The 18,184-nt window shown below is 47.6% G+C and overlaps 1 protein-coding gene across 1 annotated transcript; it reads left to right on the top strand.

The window, feature by feature from the left end:
- The first annotated feature begins 663 nt into the window (after positions 1-663).
- ANKRD33 (ankyrin repeat domain 33) lies at positions 664-17,859 on the top strand. Its single transcript, XM_087886917.1, has 4 exons — positions 664-1,090; positions 3,564-3,693; positions 4,846-4,986; positions 14,898-17,859. The coding sequence occupies exons 1-4, from the start codon at positions 791-793 to the stop codon at positions 15,635-15,637; spliced, it is 1,311 nt and encodes a 436-aa protein (XP_087743043.1). The 5' UTR covers positions 664-790; the 3' UTR covers positions 15,638-17,859.
- Positions 17,860-18,184: the final 325 nt, after the last annotated feature.

The raw sequence follows: 18,184 nt of genomic DNA, 5'->3' as shown, positions 1-18,184 counted from the left end.
TGGGACTCGGAGCGGTAAACAGCGTTTGGTTCGGGGAGCAGCCGGATTTTGCTCTCCATTGCTCTCTCGGCCCCCTGCAAGCTCTCGTCTCTCGAGGAGCGCTCCCTGAAATGGCGCGGGAAACTTTGGTTGGGCTTCTCGAGAGATGAGAGTTTGCAGGGGGCCGAGAGAGCAATGGAGAGCAAAATCCGGCTGCTCCCTGAACCAGACGCTGTTTACCGCTCCCTTGCGCCGCAAATATACCAAGGTTTTTTTTTTTTTAACACTGATCAGCTGTAGGTCGGCCCTTTGAAGCGGCAAGAGTTCAAACAGTTTTTTTTCCCTCTAGGCATCAGCGGGGACTCAGGAGGCAGAATGAAAAATCGGGACTTTTTTAAAACGCCGCGGGACGCGGGACAAATTGCTCAAAAGCGGGTCTGTCCCGCCAAAGGCGGGACGTCTGGTCACCTTAGTCAAGGACTAACTGTACCTGTATTTTTATCTTCCCAGCTGCCAAATAGAGAGCTACAATGGTTTCAGGTTTATTTTCAGAGCAGAATATCTGCTTATTTTACTTTTGGAATATAATTTATTATAGAGAATATTGGGCAAATGACCAATACAATATACCCATCCCTTCAGAACAATAAATATTAGTATAATTCTCTCAAACCCATGAACATAGGCCTTCTCCTTTGCATTGCAGATCCCCCGTATGTAGTTGAGAAAGAAGACAAGAATAGTCCTTTCCAGAGGGAAGAATATGGGCCGCCAAAACCACATCAAAAGCTACTTTCTGTGAGCAGGCTGGATGAATAATGACGACAATGGAAGAGACCCAAACACATCACCCACCCTAAGCAAATCCAGTGAAGAACTAGACTTTGAGGATGAAGACGATGAAAGGCAGGAGAACTATTCAGATACTTTCAGCCTCTTCTCCGAAGACTCCATCTTCCCAGACTATGAAGATACTCCATCTGACAGTGAGGACTACCGAACGATCACGTTGTACCGGTGCTGTGTCAAGAATAATGCAAAGTTACTGCAGGATAAACTTGACAGGGGGGTGACCAGGGAAGAAGCCATGGAGTTGGATATCAACGGGAAGGTAATTAGACCTCCTTCCTGACCTGACACAGCAGGTGTGAACTGGAGATGAAACGGTCCTATGATGGTATAGTTCAACTGGGATATAACTAGAACAATGTTCAGCTTTGTAGGTCTTCTATCCCTAGCTTTAGTGGTTTTAACAGTTAGACATAGTCAATTACTTAAAGATCACCTGGAGCAAGCTTCTATTGCTCCAGAATCAGTGGTCTATTTGTGGTTAGTACTCACTGCCATGAACATACTACTCCATTGCTCCAATCCCTGTACAGGATTCTGATTAGCTTCCAAATGCAAGTCAATGTGTTAGTGATTGTGTATAAAGTCAATACGTCCTGGCATGGAAGTATCTTCTGCCCTTTTTCAAACACAATTGTTTATCCCAGGAGAAACTGCTGGTAGTCCCCCATCTCCACAAGGTATTTACAAGAAAGCTTGTGTGTTCTGTCTTTCTATGAGACCTTTTCTTAGACTTTGGGATAACTTCCCCCTTGAATTGGGGCTAGCCCCTAACAGAATAACAACAGAATAACAAGAGTTGGAAGAGACTTTGCAAATCTTATAGTCCAACCCCCTGCTCAAGGAAACCCTATACAATTTCAGACAAAATAGTTATTCAATTTCTTCTGAAAAGCCTCCAGTGTTGGAGCCCCCACAACTTCTGGAGGCAAGTTGTTCCACTGATTAATTATTCAAACTGTCAGGAAATTTCTCCTTAGTTCTAGGTTGCTTCTCTCTTTATAATTTGGCCTTCTGGAAACGACTGAAAACTGAAAAATTGTCCCAGAGCACCTACAATGATTCATGATACTTAGGATGGATGACTGTACTATGGCATTTAGATTTTATGATTCAATACTTGTGTAATTTATACTTTTACCATCAGATATTTTTATTTATAATGTTTTATTAGACTATACCACTGAGAGTCAAGGGATTGTAGCTGGTGATCTCTCAAAATAAATGAATCCAGTCGTTCCAGAGAGCCAACTTACCTTAATATGACAGTTTCATGAAGCAGTTATGAATAACCTATTTGATGTTTGTACCTGGCTAGATGATATGGGGAAACCATGACTGAATGGCCCAAAGACACATCCTTTTATCCAACTGAATGAATAGTAAAGTCATCTGGGGCCTATGTTGCTATTATTTCAAGTTTTAGTCCTAGAGTAGAATTTATTCATAGTATTCCTCACCAACATCGCCAATTCATCCAAAAACTAAAGTGAATACTTTTTGTCAGTTGCATTTATGATGCTAGATAGACATAATTCTCTTCATAATTGGGGTAGGTGGCTGCGATTTCCAGGTTTTATACACAGAAGTGGAAAAGATGCAACACTTGATTTGGGCTCTTAGGAGATTAGGATGCTTGCTCAGGGCCACCAGTCCCACCCCATTCTCCCTTGAACATGTTATGTTGCTCTACCCCAGTTTCTTCACCATGCTCCACCTTCATTCTCCTTTCACAATGTTTCCTGGAGTGGGGGAATAACACCTTCACACACACACATCTTAGAAATACCAAGAAGGGAGTGCAGGATGAAGCTGGAGTTCCTACCAAGGGGAAACAGCCCATCCCACTGCTGTAGGCCCCTTCATTCTCTCCTGCAAAATAATCACTCGCTTATACTCATATAAGAAAAGGTGTTTTGCATTCTGATTATTCACTCTGAGAAGCCCTAACACCCTATCCTCCAGGGTTTAAGAGGCTCCCCCTAAGCAGCTTATGGTTTTTGCAAGTCAGCCAATTGTCTTATATGCTCTGGGAGGATCTAAAAGGGGAAATATAGTAGACTAGCTACAATATAAAAATGTGCCTTGTACAGGAGAAAATATATATCTAATCCCTGCTAATATCATCACCCTGTATTGATTGCCACTTTCTACTCATGGTTAACCAGAGAGTCCTATCTCGAGTGTCAATCTTATGATGTATCAGGATGAACAGAGCAGTGGTGAAATCCAAATTTTTTTACTACCAGTTCTGTGGACATGGCTTGGTGGGCGTGGTGTGGCTTGGTGGGCGTGGTGTGATTTGGTGTGCGTGGCAGGGAAGGATACTGCAAAATCTTCATTCCCACCCCACTCTGGGACCAGCCAGAGGTGGTATTTGCCAGTTCTCTAAACTATCCAGAATTTCCGCTACCAGTTCTCCGAACTGCTCAAAATTTCCACTACCAGTTCTCCAGAACCTGTCAGAACCTGCTGGATTTCACCCCTGGAACAAAGTCACCAAGGATGGCAATGGAAAAGCATTTTTGCTACATGGCGTCCAGTTCCTGCGTGGTATTCATTTGGCCACTGAACAAGCTCAGAAGTATGATCTTATTGCACCAGGGTTAGCCACAATGATGCAGCAACCATCAAGATACTGGGATCGTAGACCACAAAACCTGAAAGGATGGATGGGGAAAGATCTTGTGTGCTCTGGAAGTTGGAATCTTAACATTTTCCCTCTTGCTCTCCAGAACGGTCTCTTGGTAGCATGTTTCCGGGGTTTCAAAGATATTGTCATTCTTCTCAGTAAATGCCCCTACATAGATGTCAACCACCAGGATAATGATGGAAACACAGCACTTATGGTGGCAGCCCAAGCAGGTAGGAAAAGTTACTGTTTTCTATACACCACATTACACCAGGCAAGACATAGGGGACTTCAAAGAACATAAAAGATTCAAACATCAGCGGGATGTTTGATCATAATTTTAAAGCCAGCAAGCTGAAAAACACAGTTCCAAATGATAAAAAAAGGACTTTTCCCTTTCTGTCATACCCTTGTTTAAAATCATTATCTATCCAGACCAATATTTAATGGGGGGAAAAAAAACACTACTGTTGGATCTTTATGTCCTGCATCTCTCATAGGATGCATTTACCAGGAAGGAGGGGGTGGTGGGTTTTGAATGTACACTTCAGTGGTGGGATTCAAATTTTTTTACTACTGATTCTGTGGGCGTGGCTTGGTGGGTGTGGCTTGGTTGGCGTGTCAGGGAATGGATACTGTAAAATCTCCATTTCCACCCCACCCCACTGCAGGGGAAGGGAAGGATACTGTAAAATCTCCATTCCCTCCCTACCCCACTAACCTGCTCCCTGTGCAGGGCAACAAAAGAAGACCCAACCGATCAGCTGGGACTCGATCAGCTGGGACTCAGGAGGCAGAGAATAGATGGGGGCGGAGCCATTCAGAGGTGGTATTGGCCGGTTCACCAAACTACTCAAAATTTCTGCTACCGGTTCTCCAGAACCAGTCAGAACCGGCTGAATACCACCTCTGGTACACTTGGGAATACTGTAAGTGAGTTGGGTTGGGTTTCCAGTTTCTGTGCTAACTGATTCTGGTTGGGGCAAAAAAGGAGCAGAAGAAGATATTTATTTGGGGCCTCCCCTAACATTTTTCTTCAGTTTCAATATAGGCAATGTGTGTTATTTTAAAGTGGTATGGGGTCTTAGGACAGTGAATCTGTTTGTTCCACAAACAGGATCTCAGGGGGTTTGTTAGTCAGTTCATTTATACACACATTGATGATTTGTGTCTATGGAAAGGAACTAGTTATAAACCGTCTGCAAAGCAAAAGTGATGGGGAGCTGCACAAAATGAAAAATCAAACAAAATTAAGAATATGCCCCTAGAGAAGAACTGTGGATTCTTTGTGATCGATGCTGCCTTTAGATGGTAATGTGTATCTTTCTTTGGAGATCTCAGTGCATTCCTAACACTGTTCCCTTTCTCTCTCTGTTGCCACAAAGGATACATTACTATTTTGAACTATCTTCTGAATTACTATCCAGGAGTAGACATTGAGATGCAGGATGACAGAGGCCTGACTGCACTCATGAAGGCTGCAGTAAGAGGGAAGAACGATTGCGTTGCAGCCTTGCTCCTGGCAGGTATATGATTAATTGCCGCTGACTTTCCAGATGTTGATTTTAATGTTCTTGGAATTCACATAATCTGGTATTTAGAAAGTTAGTTAGAAACATTAGGGGCAACTCTTTTTTCAAGGAGAGCCGGTGTACAAACTTCCCTCCCCCAAACTGGAATATGAGTGAGAAATGTACTTTTCATAATGGTTTAGAAAACAAAACATTGCTTCCAGTCAGTCTTTTCTTCCATGTCCCTAAAGAGAAACCTAGAAGAACCAAATTGCAGTTGTTCCAGGATGCTAGAAATAAAGCTAAGAAGAAAAAAGAGGAGTTTAGACCACACCAAAAAAGAGACTCTGTAGGGACTTTCAGGGTAATGGCCCTCTTTCATGAAGAGATTAGTGTTATATTCTGGGTGAAGAATGGAGGTGAGGCCAGAGTAATTTTTGACAGCTCTTTATTCAATACTGCCTGTGAGGCAATTGTTGCTCCCTGGCTGACACAGCTCCTTTTATAGAGAAGCTGATCAGCCCACAACCAATCAGGAGAGAGTATTTTCCCGCTCCAACAGAGGACCAGACTGAGAACTTCAGTTGACAACTATATACAATACATAACACCGAGCAGTGCAGGACAGCAAAAGCAGTTCTCTTTGTTACTCACTAGCATGCATGGGATGAAAAACAGCTCAAAAATAGCCACAATAGACAAATTGCGGGGGAGCCATAATTTAGAGCCTTTTATCTTTAATAACTCTTGGAACAACCTAATCCCCATAAAAAGATTTGCCAGCATAGTGTTGACTTGTCCCTTTCCATAGTGGGCCCCTTCCATTCACACACAGATATTGTAGACCAGAGTTTCTCAACCTCAGCAACTCTAAAATGTGTGGACTTCAACTCCCCAAAATTCCCTAGCCAGCATGCTCACTGGGGAATTATGGGAGTTGGTCCACACATCTTAAAGTTGGCTAAGGTTGAGGAACCCCCCCCTTGTTTTTTTTTTTTTTTTTTTTTTTTTTTAAGATATTCCAGGTTTGGCCATTCCCATGACTTTACTTCTTTTTATGGGCTAAATCAGTGTTTGTCTACACCCATGTTATTCATCTGAAATTGAAGCAAAGCTAGATTGCTTCCTTTCCTTTTGATTTTTTTTTTCAGTGCTGGGGCTTGAAAGGAAAACTGCTAGTCCAATTCTAAGCCTTTAATACATTTGTAGTCAGTTTCACACACTGATAAGCAGCCTGCCTAGATCTCTTGCCTTAGCTCTGGGGTCAAGGAAGCCATTATTCTACACACAGGGACATTATACCATGATTAGAACAAATGGGAAAAGAACCAGGTTGCTATCCTTCTGTGACAGTTTTTCTCAAGCTTGCCAACTTGAAAAGATGGACGTCAACTCCCAGAATTCCACAGCCAGATGCCTAGGATCACAACTAGCAGACCCTTTTAAAGAAAAAAATAATAATCAAAGGAAGTTGATACTGCTGCTACTCATATTTTACATATATAATTTTTTTAACATACATTCTATATTTTTGCATAGAGTGTGTGTTGAATATATTGGGGGCATGGAGAGCAATTTATATTCTACATGTAGGGGATTTTTATCATTCTGGAAACCATGGCAGCTTAGTGTGCCTTTAATTTTTTGTTGTTGTTGCTTGAATTTTTCTGTTGATCAGCTGGAGGGAAAATGGATTGGCTCATAATGTCCCTTATCTCTTCTTATATTTCAAGGCCAGCAAAAGTTGGCTTGTGAGGGAAGGGAGGTGAAAGCCAAGTTGGGGAGAAAATGTTTGGAAATGTAGACAGCTCTGTGAAGGGAAAGAGACTCTGATGTTGGGGAAAGTCTACTTCAGTTGTTGTTTTGCATAGGCCAGCCAACAGTCATAGGATCACCACAAGTTCAACATCATGATCTCTTCCCCATAACTCAGTAAAGTACATTCTACCCTCAGTGGGCCTATGGGAAACTAAGCCAATTCTGATGTTGCTGTTCCTTTTACTAGTTCCCCTTTGCCTCTGTTCTAGCTAGCAGCTGGAGGACACGGTCCTCATTCCCCATTAGGAGGAAGCCTGTCTTCCTTGCACCTTCTCCGCTTCAGCAGCCACCCAATCACAGGACTGCCGAAATGCATTTAATAAGATACTAGATCTCTCCATTTAGCCATCAGTTAGAAACTGCAAGCAAAGGGGCAAGGGAAGTTGAAAAAGCTAAATTCATTCTCACTGTCTGCATGAGCCAGAAGGAGTTTAGACATTTTCAGAATGTATTCACTTCAGCTGTACAGAAATGGAAGAAAACAGAGAGAGAGATAGCTGAAAGGGCTGTTAAGCCCAAGGGCAGGGATGATAGAGCATAGCAGGAAAGTTCCCCTGATATCTATCCCTATCTATCTATCTATCTATCTATCTATCTATCTATCTATCTATCTATCTATCTATCTATCTATCTATCTCTATCATCTATCTACCTACATAATTTTCTATCTCACAGAGGGACTTTCATTACACAGCTCTTCAAAAGCTGATATGAATGGCAAGTCTGGGTATATTCCCAGCAGATTCTCCTGCTACATATTCCATGTGTACACAGGGTTGTTGTATTGTGTGAAATAAAAACAGCAATTAGACCTAATTATTCTCGATTCAGTACTCCATCAGTTGTAGACTCTACCAAGGATTCTGGCAGTTGTCCAAAGATGCCAGGTGTTGAGAAAGTATCTTGGAACTTCTTGGAAGGTCTTACTTAAATGAACACTTTGGTTACTTGGTTGATTGTTCCCATCTTGCTAATTAATCTGTGAAACATACACAACAGTACAGTTCTCTTGATAAAAAAGTTCTCAATTAAAAACAAGTAAAGCAAAACATCCATCCAAATCTAAGCTCAAAAAGATTACCCCACCCAAATCAGAAGCTTTTGATAGAAATTTTGTCAGACTAGATAATCTACATGAATCAAACTCCTGACTTCCAGAATCCTACCCCAATCCAGCTAATGATAAAAACCAGCAGTTCTGTCTTCCATTTGATCTCACTCTCCATATGTTATTTTTTTTAAAAACTTACACCTTCTTCCATCTGCTTGCAGGCAGGAACCACAAGAATCCCCAATCCTTTTAACCATATTGTTTACATATTTATATCTGATGACCTCCGCAAGGTGTCCTAATGGAAATCTTTGGAAGAAACTAGGCCTACTATTCAATTTTCCTGTGCGCTGCTCCCACTATCCATGCATGGGTTAATCCTTCAGTGCTTGGCAACAACTGAGTGAAAACAAAAGGCTTTTGTTCCCCTTTCCGGCTCCCAAGCCACGCCTCTGGTCCCATGATCCCCCAGTCTTCACTCAGTTGCTGGCAAATACTGTAGTGATTTTTGGAGCTCCACAGATTGCTAAGGTATTGTGAGTCTGTGGGGGTTTCCTTTCCTTTCCTTTAATTCTATAAAGTTCTTGGCTTTCCCCTTTCCTTTGAGCGTTAGGTTTTTGTGTTATTTTTGAGTAGCTCCCCTTCGCGTTTTTTCTTTTTTACCTTTGACTGCTGTGCGGGGCGATTTGAGCGGAGGAGGGGGAGTGGGGCAGAGCGCTCACACGCTCGCTCGCCAGCCTCCTAGCCTCACACCAGCGGGATCGCTGCAGAGTTACTGGCTGACCCGCTCCATCTTCAGCGACCAGGGAGCTCGTAGCTCATCGCCCCACGCCGGAGCCAGCAAACAGCAGCGGCGCGCTCATCAGCTGGCCGGCGGAGACCTCAAACGCCGGCCGCCCACGTGGAGATCTACAATTAGCGGCGGCGTGCTCTTCAGCTGGCCGGCGGAGCCCCAAGCGCCGGCCGCCCACGCGGCGAAAGTCAATTAGCGGGCGGCGCGCTCATCAGCTGGCCGGCGGAGCCGGAAGCGCGAGCCGCCCACGCGGCGAAGACTAGAAGCCGCTGTTAAAGCCGAGAGTCCCAGGGCTGCATCGGAGCGAGGGCGCGAGACAGGGAAAGCGCCGGAAGAAGGAGGTAGCCCTCCCTGCACTACAGAAAGCCCCTCGTTAAGGGATTGCGCGGCGTCTGGCCGGACCCTCGGGCCGCCATTGTAAGTCCGCTGCCAGGTCTGCCTTCGTGGAGTAGCGCACCACGTGGCAGCGCCATTTTGGTGGACCTTCGGGCCGCCATTTGGGCGAGTTTCTCAAGCTTGTGCCTCCCTAACCCATCAGGGAGCCAGCTGCAGACCTGCACCCGCCCCCTCCCCACACAGCTGGAGGGGCATCAAACCACCTCTACCAGCACCATCTGAAGAGGTTTGGTAAGGCCCTGGGGCGCTCACTCAGCGACCACCCGTGAGCAGCAGGACAAGGCTCCTAATTCAATTTCCCAGCCGCCTCAGCCATGTCTCACTCCCCCCCATCGTCAGACATGGAGCTGGAACTAAGCCCCCCACGCACAAGCGAAAAAAGGGGGAAAAAGAAATCAAAAAAGAGGCACCTGAGCTCGGCCAGCAAGGCGGCCTCAGAAGGCTCCCTACCCTTCCAGGATAGGGACGCCCCGAGGAGGCATAACACCCTAGAGCGACAGTGGGAGAGGGCGCACAAGCCGGTTTCAGGAACCCCGTCCAGGGATCCTGCACCTGGGGAGCCTACTCCCCTCTCCCCAAGAGAGGCGGAACGGGGACTAACATCTGTGGCCGACATCACAGTCACCCCCAGTACCCCGGAGGGGATTGGGCCCTCTCGCACAACACCTCGCACCGAGACAGCGTCAAGGGCCGGACGGGGGATTCCAGCCTCCCCTGCGCCAAGTCAGCACCGCCGGGCCAGGGAGGCAAGTTCCACACCCTCAAGGGTAGACCCACAGGGTCAGGGCGGACTGGGCTTGCCACCCCCAGTGGACTTCCAGGCCATGTTCTCGGCGGCCCTATCATCCTTCTTCACGGCAACAATGCAGCAGGCGGCCCAGGTGCCCGTACAAACCGCACCCAGTCAGGCGCGGCCGGTTCTTCCTCAGCCCCAGCCCCTCCCAGAGCGAAGTCGGGACTCTTCATCAGACGAATCAGACCAAGCAGAGGAGGGCCCAGAGGAGATGGAGCTATCGGAGGACGAAGGTCTAGCGCCGGACACCCCGGCCTTTACAGGTCTTTTCCACCCAGCCCTTTTCAAGTCGCTCCTCCACAAGGCACGACTTACAACCAACCTTGGAGTGCCAGGAGATATTGCAGCGCCCTCCACCTCAACGGCGGGCCCTCACGACGCCCTCTTCAAGTCCTCAAAGCCGCAGAAGGACTACATCCCTTGCCCGCAGCTATTTACAGAGGTGATTCAGAACCCTTGGGTGCAGCCGGCCTCCATGGCAACACCCAGCAACCTCGATAAAAAACTCTACTGCTCAGCTCCAGAGTTAGAGGACCTGCTGGTGCTCCCCTCAGTAGACCAACCAGTGGCTACCCTAGCTGCCAGCTCCCTGATCTCTACCGACCCTCTAGACTCGCTCAAGGCGGAGGAAAAGAGGATGGAATGGGCCTTCCGCAAAGCGCACCAGGCCGTGGGCTGGGCAATCAGATCCGCGACAGCCTCATCCTTCTTCAACAGAGCCTCGCTTATCTGGCTTCGGCACCTGCAAGACAGGCTCCCACCTGAGGACACTAGGCTGCATCAGGATCTAAACAAGATAATAGCTGCTACCGAATACACAGCCGACAGCTCCCTAAACTCAGCCAAATTCGCCTCAAGGGCGCTAGCTTCTACCCTTACTGCTAGGAGGCTATTCTGGCTTCGACCTTGGAAAGCCGACTTCAAGGCCAAATGGAAGTTGGCGGCGTCCTCATATAAAGCACCAGATCTGTTTGGTGCCTCGCTGGACCCCCTACTGATCGAAGGGAAGGACAAGAGGAAGATCCTCCCATCAACCTACAGGCGCCAGGAACGCAGGTACACGCCCTACCCGCCCCAACAGCCCTTTCGTGCAGGCGCCGGACCCAGGGGGTCCTACTCGCATCGCTCCCATTACCAGGGAGGAGACAGATTTAACGACAGACAACAGTTCCGAGACCGAGGAAGACACCAGCAACCCAAGCGCAACTTCCGCGGAGCCGGCCCTAAGCCCGCCAGAAGGGGGAAATGACTCCAGGCCCACGGGGCCCATAGGGGGACGGCTCATCCTCTTCCATCAACAATGGGCCAGATCGACCTCGGACTCCTGGGTAAGGCGTACGACCTCTTCCGGTCTGTCCATCGAATTCTCCGGCCAGCCGCCCCACCGGGTTGTCCGTTGTCCAACCCCTCGATCCTCGGAGCTTCAAGGCCTGATGTCGCAGGAGATCGCCCACCTCCTGGAGGTCGAGGCCATAGAGCTGGTCCCGCACAGCCAGCGGGGCTCAGGATTCTACTCGACCCTCTTTTTGGTCCCCAAGAATTCCGGAGGCTGGAGGGGCATACTGAATCTGAAGCGCCTGAACCTGTCGGTACGATACCACAGGTTCAAGATGCACTCCCTCAAGACCATCCTAGCGGGAGTGAGACAGGGCGACTTCCTTCAATCAGTCGACCTCCGGGAGGCCTATCTGCACGTGCCGATTCACCCGCTTCACCGTCAGTACCTGAGGTTCGCATACGCGGGCCGTCACTACCAATATCGTGCGATGCCATTCGGACTGTCCTCGGCCCCTCGCACCTTTACCAAACTGGTAGCGGTGGTGGCGGCCAGGCTCCGGGCCGTCCCGATCCGGGTGCTATGCTATCTGGACGACATTCTGGTCCTGTCGTCCACGCCCGACCAAGCTTACAGGGACATGGAGATGGTGATCAAGGTCTTCCAGGAGCACGGCTTCACAATAAACTTCACGAAGAGTCAGCTCCTGCCCACCACCAGGCTCCTTCACCTGGGGGCACTGATAGATTCGGCCAGCGGCCAGGTATTTCTGTCTCCGGACAGAGTCCAAAGCATCTGAACTCTAACGCTGCAGACCCTGACAAGGAGGAGAGTCGCCCTGATCCACCTCTCAACCCTCCTCGGGAAGATGGTATCATGCTTCGGCATCGTACCGTGGGCACGCAGACACTCGAGACCCCTGCAGTGGTTCCTCCTTCCCTTCCAGCGAACAGGAAGGGCCAACTCCAAGAAGGAGGTACGCCTCACCTTGCAGGTCCGCCGGTCCCTACGGTGGTGGACATCACCGTCGCTCCTACGGGGTTCCAGCTTTCTAGAGCCAGACCGCCTGATACTCACCACCGACGCCAGCCTTCGGGGGTGGGGTGCCCATCTCCACAACCTAGTCACACAAGGACAGTGGTCGCAAGAAGAACAGCAATGCAGCATCAACCTCCTAGAGCTTCGGGCGATCAGGCTGGCATTGCGCAATTTCCAGCCGACGGTGCAGGGGCATCACATCTTAATCCTGACCGACAACATCTCGGCCAAAGCGCACGTCAACAGGGAGGGGGGCACGAGGTCTCGGACACTGATGAAGGAGGCCGCAGAGCTATTCAGCTGGGCGGAGAGGCACCTGCTCTCAATCAGAGCAGATCACATTTCCGGGGCAACCAATGTGAGGGCGGACTGGCTCAGCCGCGAAACGATAGATCAAGCGGAATGGCAGCTCCACCCTCAGCTGTTTCAGGAACTCGCTTCACGCTTCGGAAGCCCGGTCGTAGATCTTTTCGCAACCCCGACCAACGCCCAGCTTCCCCGCTTCGTGTCCCGCTACCCGACACCACAGGCGGAGGACCACGATGCGCTGCGTTGCAGGTGGCCCGAGGGTCTCCTGTACGCATTCCCACCAGTCCCGCTGCTCCCGCGACTCATTCGGAAGCTTCTGGCAGAAAAAGCCGACCTTCTCCTGGTAGCCCCGAACTGGCCCCGGAGACCATGGTTCGCCGACCTGGTAGCTCTGTCCGTAGAGCAGCCATGGGTGATCCCACCGCAGCAGCTCGTCCTGTGTCAAGGAGCAGTCACGCACCCAGAGCCCCAGTGGCTGCAATTAGCCGTCTGGCACTTGAACGGGTCATTCTGAAGAAGGACAGCATACCAGACGAGGTGGTTGCCACTATCCAGGCGGCCAGACGGCCGGCTACGACCCGCATCTACGAGTCATCTTGGCAGGCATTCTGTCGCTGGGGCGCCCTCCAGCACATCGACCCCACGTCAGCCGCTATTCGGGACATTCTGCGGTTCCTACAAGCTGGCCTAGACAAGGGCCTGGCTCCCGCAACTCTACGGAGGCAGACAGCGGCGCTGTCAACAGTCATCACGTGCCCTCCATACCAATCCCTCGCGCAACACCCGCGCATCAAGGGGTTTCTGCAGGGGGCCACTAACCTACGACCCCCCACAGTTCACCGATACCCCTCGTGGGATCTACCTCTAGTGTTGCAGGCACTGACAGGACCCCCGTTCGAGCCCCTAGATTCAACATCTCTGAAGTACCTATCGCTTAAGGTGACCTTCCTGCTGGCAATCACCTCAGCAAGGAGGGTCTCAGAGCTAGCAGCCCTGTCAGTCCGCAAAGACTTGTGTATTTTCCACGAATCCACGGTGACCCTACGCCTGGATCCGGCATTTATCCCGAAGGTCAACTCATGGTTCCACCGAGCTCAGGAGCTCATCCTGCCGGACTTCTGCCCTTCACCTCGTGACCCCAGAGAGGAGAAGTGGCACACCCTAGATGTGCGACGTGCCATCCGCACTTACATCCGACGGACTGCTACTTTCCGCCGTACGGAGGGACTCTTGGTCTCCTTCAACCCGAAGTCCATGGGTCAGAAGATATCAGCAGCCACAGTCAGCAGATGGATCAAGGCCTGCATCGCCCTGGCGTATGACCTGAATGCCACAGCGACTCCCGACAAGATCCTACCGCACTCGACTCGCAGCGCAGCCACCACGGCGGCCTGGTCCACCCAAGCCTCGATCGTGGACATCTGCAGAGCGGCGACGTGGTCATCCCTCACACCGTTCATCCGCCACTACAAGATCGATGAGTACAACTCGGCGGAGGCATCCTTTGGCCGCAGAGTTCTGCAGAAAGTACTGACAGAGGAGGACTCTGGAGGCAGTCAGCTCCCCACCCAGGGAGTTTAAGCTTGGGTATATCCCATGCATGGATAGTGGGAGCAGCGCACAGGAAAATGGACGTTGTCTTACCTGAACGTCCCTTTTCTGGGCGCTGCGTACACTATCCATATCCCGCCCGTTAGGGCTGCCTGCCACCGTTATGGCTGAATTTACGTTCTTTCCTTAAGCTGTTTGAGTTAATAAAGTTGAGTTATAAGTTACCTATAGTGTGAATTCCTTTCTGCTGCGCCTTCGTTCAGACTGGGGGATCATGGGACCAGAGGCGTGGCTTGGGAGCCGGAAAGGGGAACAAAAGCCTTTTGTTTTCACTCAGTTGTTGCCAAGCACTGAAGGATTAACCCATGCATGGATAGTGTACGCAGCGCCCAGAAAAGGGACGTTCAGGTAAGACAACGTCCATTCTAAAGATGATAGTATCTATTTTTTTCTTGAATCTTATGTTATCAGGCAAGGGATTCTTTTTTCATCAGTTCTTCACCACTGTAATCCTAGTGATAACACATGCTCTCTCATACACTTTCACATGTAAACATACATGTTCACATATGTCCCTATGGAAGCTGCTTTCACCCTCAGAAGGAAAGATAGGCAAGAAAATTCTACAATCCATGATTCTCTACTCAATGCACAACTCAATTGCACAACTCAGATGTACAAAAACTATACACCTGGAGAAAAAAAGAATTAGCACAGGAGCAGAACAGTTTTGGGGTAATGTAAAGGGGCCCAGCTTCTCCTCCCTTGAATCTCAAAATGGGACGGTGAAAGCAATTCCAAAACCAGACTTCTGGAGCAACATCCGGGGGGCAGTGATATGCAAGCGTAGACTTGGGAATGAAACACCGCTGGACTTCTCATCGTGTGTGCTTTCTCCTAGGAGCTGACATTGCTGTTGTGGACCCCGTGAAAGGAAAGACTGCACAGGAGTGGGCAGCCATGACTGGATGCTTTGAAACTATCATGCGGATCAGAATCCTTTTGCAACGCCCTTGTGCCCAGCAATTCTCTAACAAGTACTTGCCAGAGTGGCCACCTCTGCCTGAACTGGTGGCCCAAGCGACGGCTACGAAATCCAGAGCCAAGCGTCTGTCTGATCACATTTGCTCCATGTTTACCATCCGTTTCCCACAAGACCCCGAGACGGATGGGGTGATGGATCACATGGTGCGCATGACCACGTCCTTGGCCAGCCCATTTGTGACCACAGCTTGTCAAACGCTCTGTCCTGACAGCCCGCCGGAAGTAGGCAAGCAGAGACACTCAGTGCCAGAAATTCTCAACCAATATGTACCTGATCCCGATGCCAAATCAGTAAATAGCAGATCGTGCAGCAGTAGCCAGTTCAGGACCCAAACCCTGATACCATATCAATCCCCTAGTCTCATTGTGAAGTTTCTGTCACTTCCTATGCGATTTAACAGCACGATTCCAAAAATTAAGCTCAGCAAGTCGTCTGCCCAGTCAATTCCTGAAGAGAACAAACCACCCAAGACTAAAAAAAAGAATGCACTGCAGGTGCCTAAATGGCGATACAAGGAGCTGAAAGAAGAGAAGAAATCTGAGGAAGCAGAGGGGCACAAGAAGAAGCCAGACAAGGCTAAAGGAAAAGACGAATAGTTGCAATGTTTGGGGATGCAAGAAGAAAATGATACTCCAAAGACAAAGTAAAACTCTGCCTTAGGGTGATTCAGAGAAATATCAGCACCCTTATGGATACTTTCTCAATTTTTGGTCACGCTAAGGAACTAATTCTAGAGTTACTTGCCAATATTGGTAATAGACTCTAATCCTCAGGATGGAAAGTGTGGGTGTTACAGAAGAAAGAGTGTATATTTAATGTCTCCCTTGCATGGAATATCCCAACTCCGGTCCTCAAATGAACCTTAAGAATATGCTTAGCGTCTTTCCTTTCAAGTTTTGGTGAAAAAGCTGTGGAAGAGAAGCAGATTGGGAGAATTAGAACTTGAAAATGGACAAGATTGGGAAGAAACGCCCTCTCGCTCTCTTTTCAATGTATATTTTCTTTCTTCCCAAGAAAGTTACATTTAAGATGCATAATCTTATAATTATTATTTTCCCAAGAGCATTGCCTCATTGGTAGTCTGAGCCCTTAAGTGGGCAAAGGAAGAGTTGCTGGGCTGTCCAGATAATATTCTAAATTAAGTCAGGGAGAATCCCCCAGCATCCATTCTGCAACTCCCTAGCAGCTCTAGAAAGTATTGCTGAAAACAAGTAACAAAATAGCTAATTTTCAACAGTGTGTTTCTTTTTCTTTTTTTCTCTTTCTCTCTCTCTTCCTTTCTCTCTCTCTCTCTCTCTCTCTCTCTCTTTCTTTCTTTCTCTTTCTTTTTCTTTTGTGAGAGGTAAAGTCCGAGGTCATATGCTTTATTTCACATTTAACACACATACACACACCATGCAAAAAGTTCTGAATTGATTTATTATGTGCCATCACGTCAATGTAGATTCTTAATGGCTACATATACTGTGTTTCTCCAAAAATAAGACCTCCCCCCAAAATAAGACCTCCCCAAAAATAAACCTTCCCCTGAAAATAAGACCTCCCTGAAAATATTTAAAAGCATTTGCAGCCGGTCCCCGCCATTTCCTATGGTTAGGGTTAGGGAGACAGAGCTGAAAATCAGGTAAGATGGCAAGAAGATTCCTGTCTCGCTCAACGCACCCCAAAATAATAAGACCTCCCTGAAAATAAGGCCAAGCGCTTATTTCAGGGTTCAAAAAATATAAGACAGGGTCTTATTTTCGAGGAAACATGGTAGTACATAGATTTCTTGCATGATGATCAATCCTTAATCTGATCTTTCAGATCTTCAAAAACAAAAATCAACAGAACAATTTAGGATAGTTTCCACTTTTTTAAAAAATGAGAATGGAAAGTAGTTTACCTTCCAGTGCCCTCCTACCTCTCATTCTTTACCCTGCCATCTAAAATATGAAAAAACAAGGCCACCAGGGGCCCTCTAGACTTGCCCATCTCAGCTCTACAAAAAGGGCCATCACAACTAGATCTTACAATCTTTTCTCTGAAGTTGAGAGCTGAGGTCACATCTGTAGAAAAGCGGAGTGATTGGTTTTGGATGTGCTATTACCAAGTTCAAGAAATTTATGAAGCTGGGAAGATGTGACAATTATATTTATTTATTTATTTAAAACAAAACAAAACATGGGATTTGTCTTTATTTCTTTTTTTCACTTTCTGAAGTAGGTTCAACTTACCTTTCATTTCTCTGTAGCATACATTCCGTTCTCGTAGAGCAAGTAAGAATAAATCATTTTTTGATGTTAACAAAAATAGAAAATTAGAAGATCATATAGAATTGCTGGAGAAAACTATTTTTAAGATTGTGGGGGGAAAATAAAATAGTGGGTATTACTGTGACAAATATGAATTCAATGTTATTTCGAAATAATTACAGTATGTTAGATATGGACTGAAATTAAGAAGGACATGTTAAGATGGGAGAAATTAAAATATGTCACTTGGGGAGAATTTCTATGATAAAAATCAAAGTTTTGCTAAGAATGATGTTTTTATTTTGTGTAATATCTACTTTATCAACAGTTGTACCATTTAAACAATGGCAAAAAATATATCTAGATTTATGTGGTGTGACAGGACAGGCTGCCTATATGACGGCCAGCATTTATTTTGCTGTGGCCTTTCCCTAGCCAGCAAAGCAATTGTTGGCAATAAAGTCTGAGCAGAGAGGCAGCTGAGTATCTGTTCATCTGTGGAAATAAAGCAGCCTGAAGCAACCTAAAGCAGATAGATAAGGATACTCAGTGGTGGGATTCAAAAAATTTTTACTACCGGTTCTGTGGGCTGGTGGGTGTGGCTTGGTGGACATGGCAGGGGAAGGATACTATAAAATCTCCATTCCCACCCCACTCCAGGGGAAGGTTACTGCAAAATCCCCATTTCCTCTCAATCAGCTGGAACTCGGGAGAAAGAGAATAGATGGGGGCGGGGCCAGTCAGAGGTGGTATTTACCGGTTCTCCAAACTACTCAAAATTTCCGCTACCAGTTCTCCAGAACTGGTCATAACCTGCTGAATACCACCTCTGAGGATACTGTTCTCCAGCAGTAGGACTCACAAGTAGTAGGAGAAGGAGGAACAGTAGGAGGCTATGGTGAAGTGGGA

This window comes from Pantherophis guttatus, chromosome 2, assembly GCF_059756535.1.
Source record: "Pantherophis guttatus breed Tessera chromosome 2, ASM5975653v1, whole genome shotgun sequence".
Classification (NCBI taxonomy): domain Eukaryota; kingdom Metazoa; phylum Chordata; class Lepidosauria; order Squamata; family Colubridae; genus Pantherophis; species Pantherophis guttatus.
This window is presented reverse-complemented; position numbering and strand designations above follow the sequence as displayed.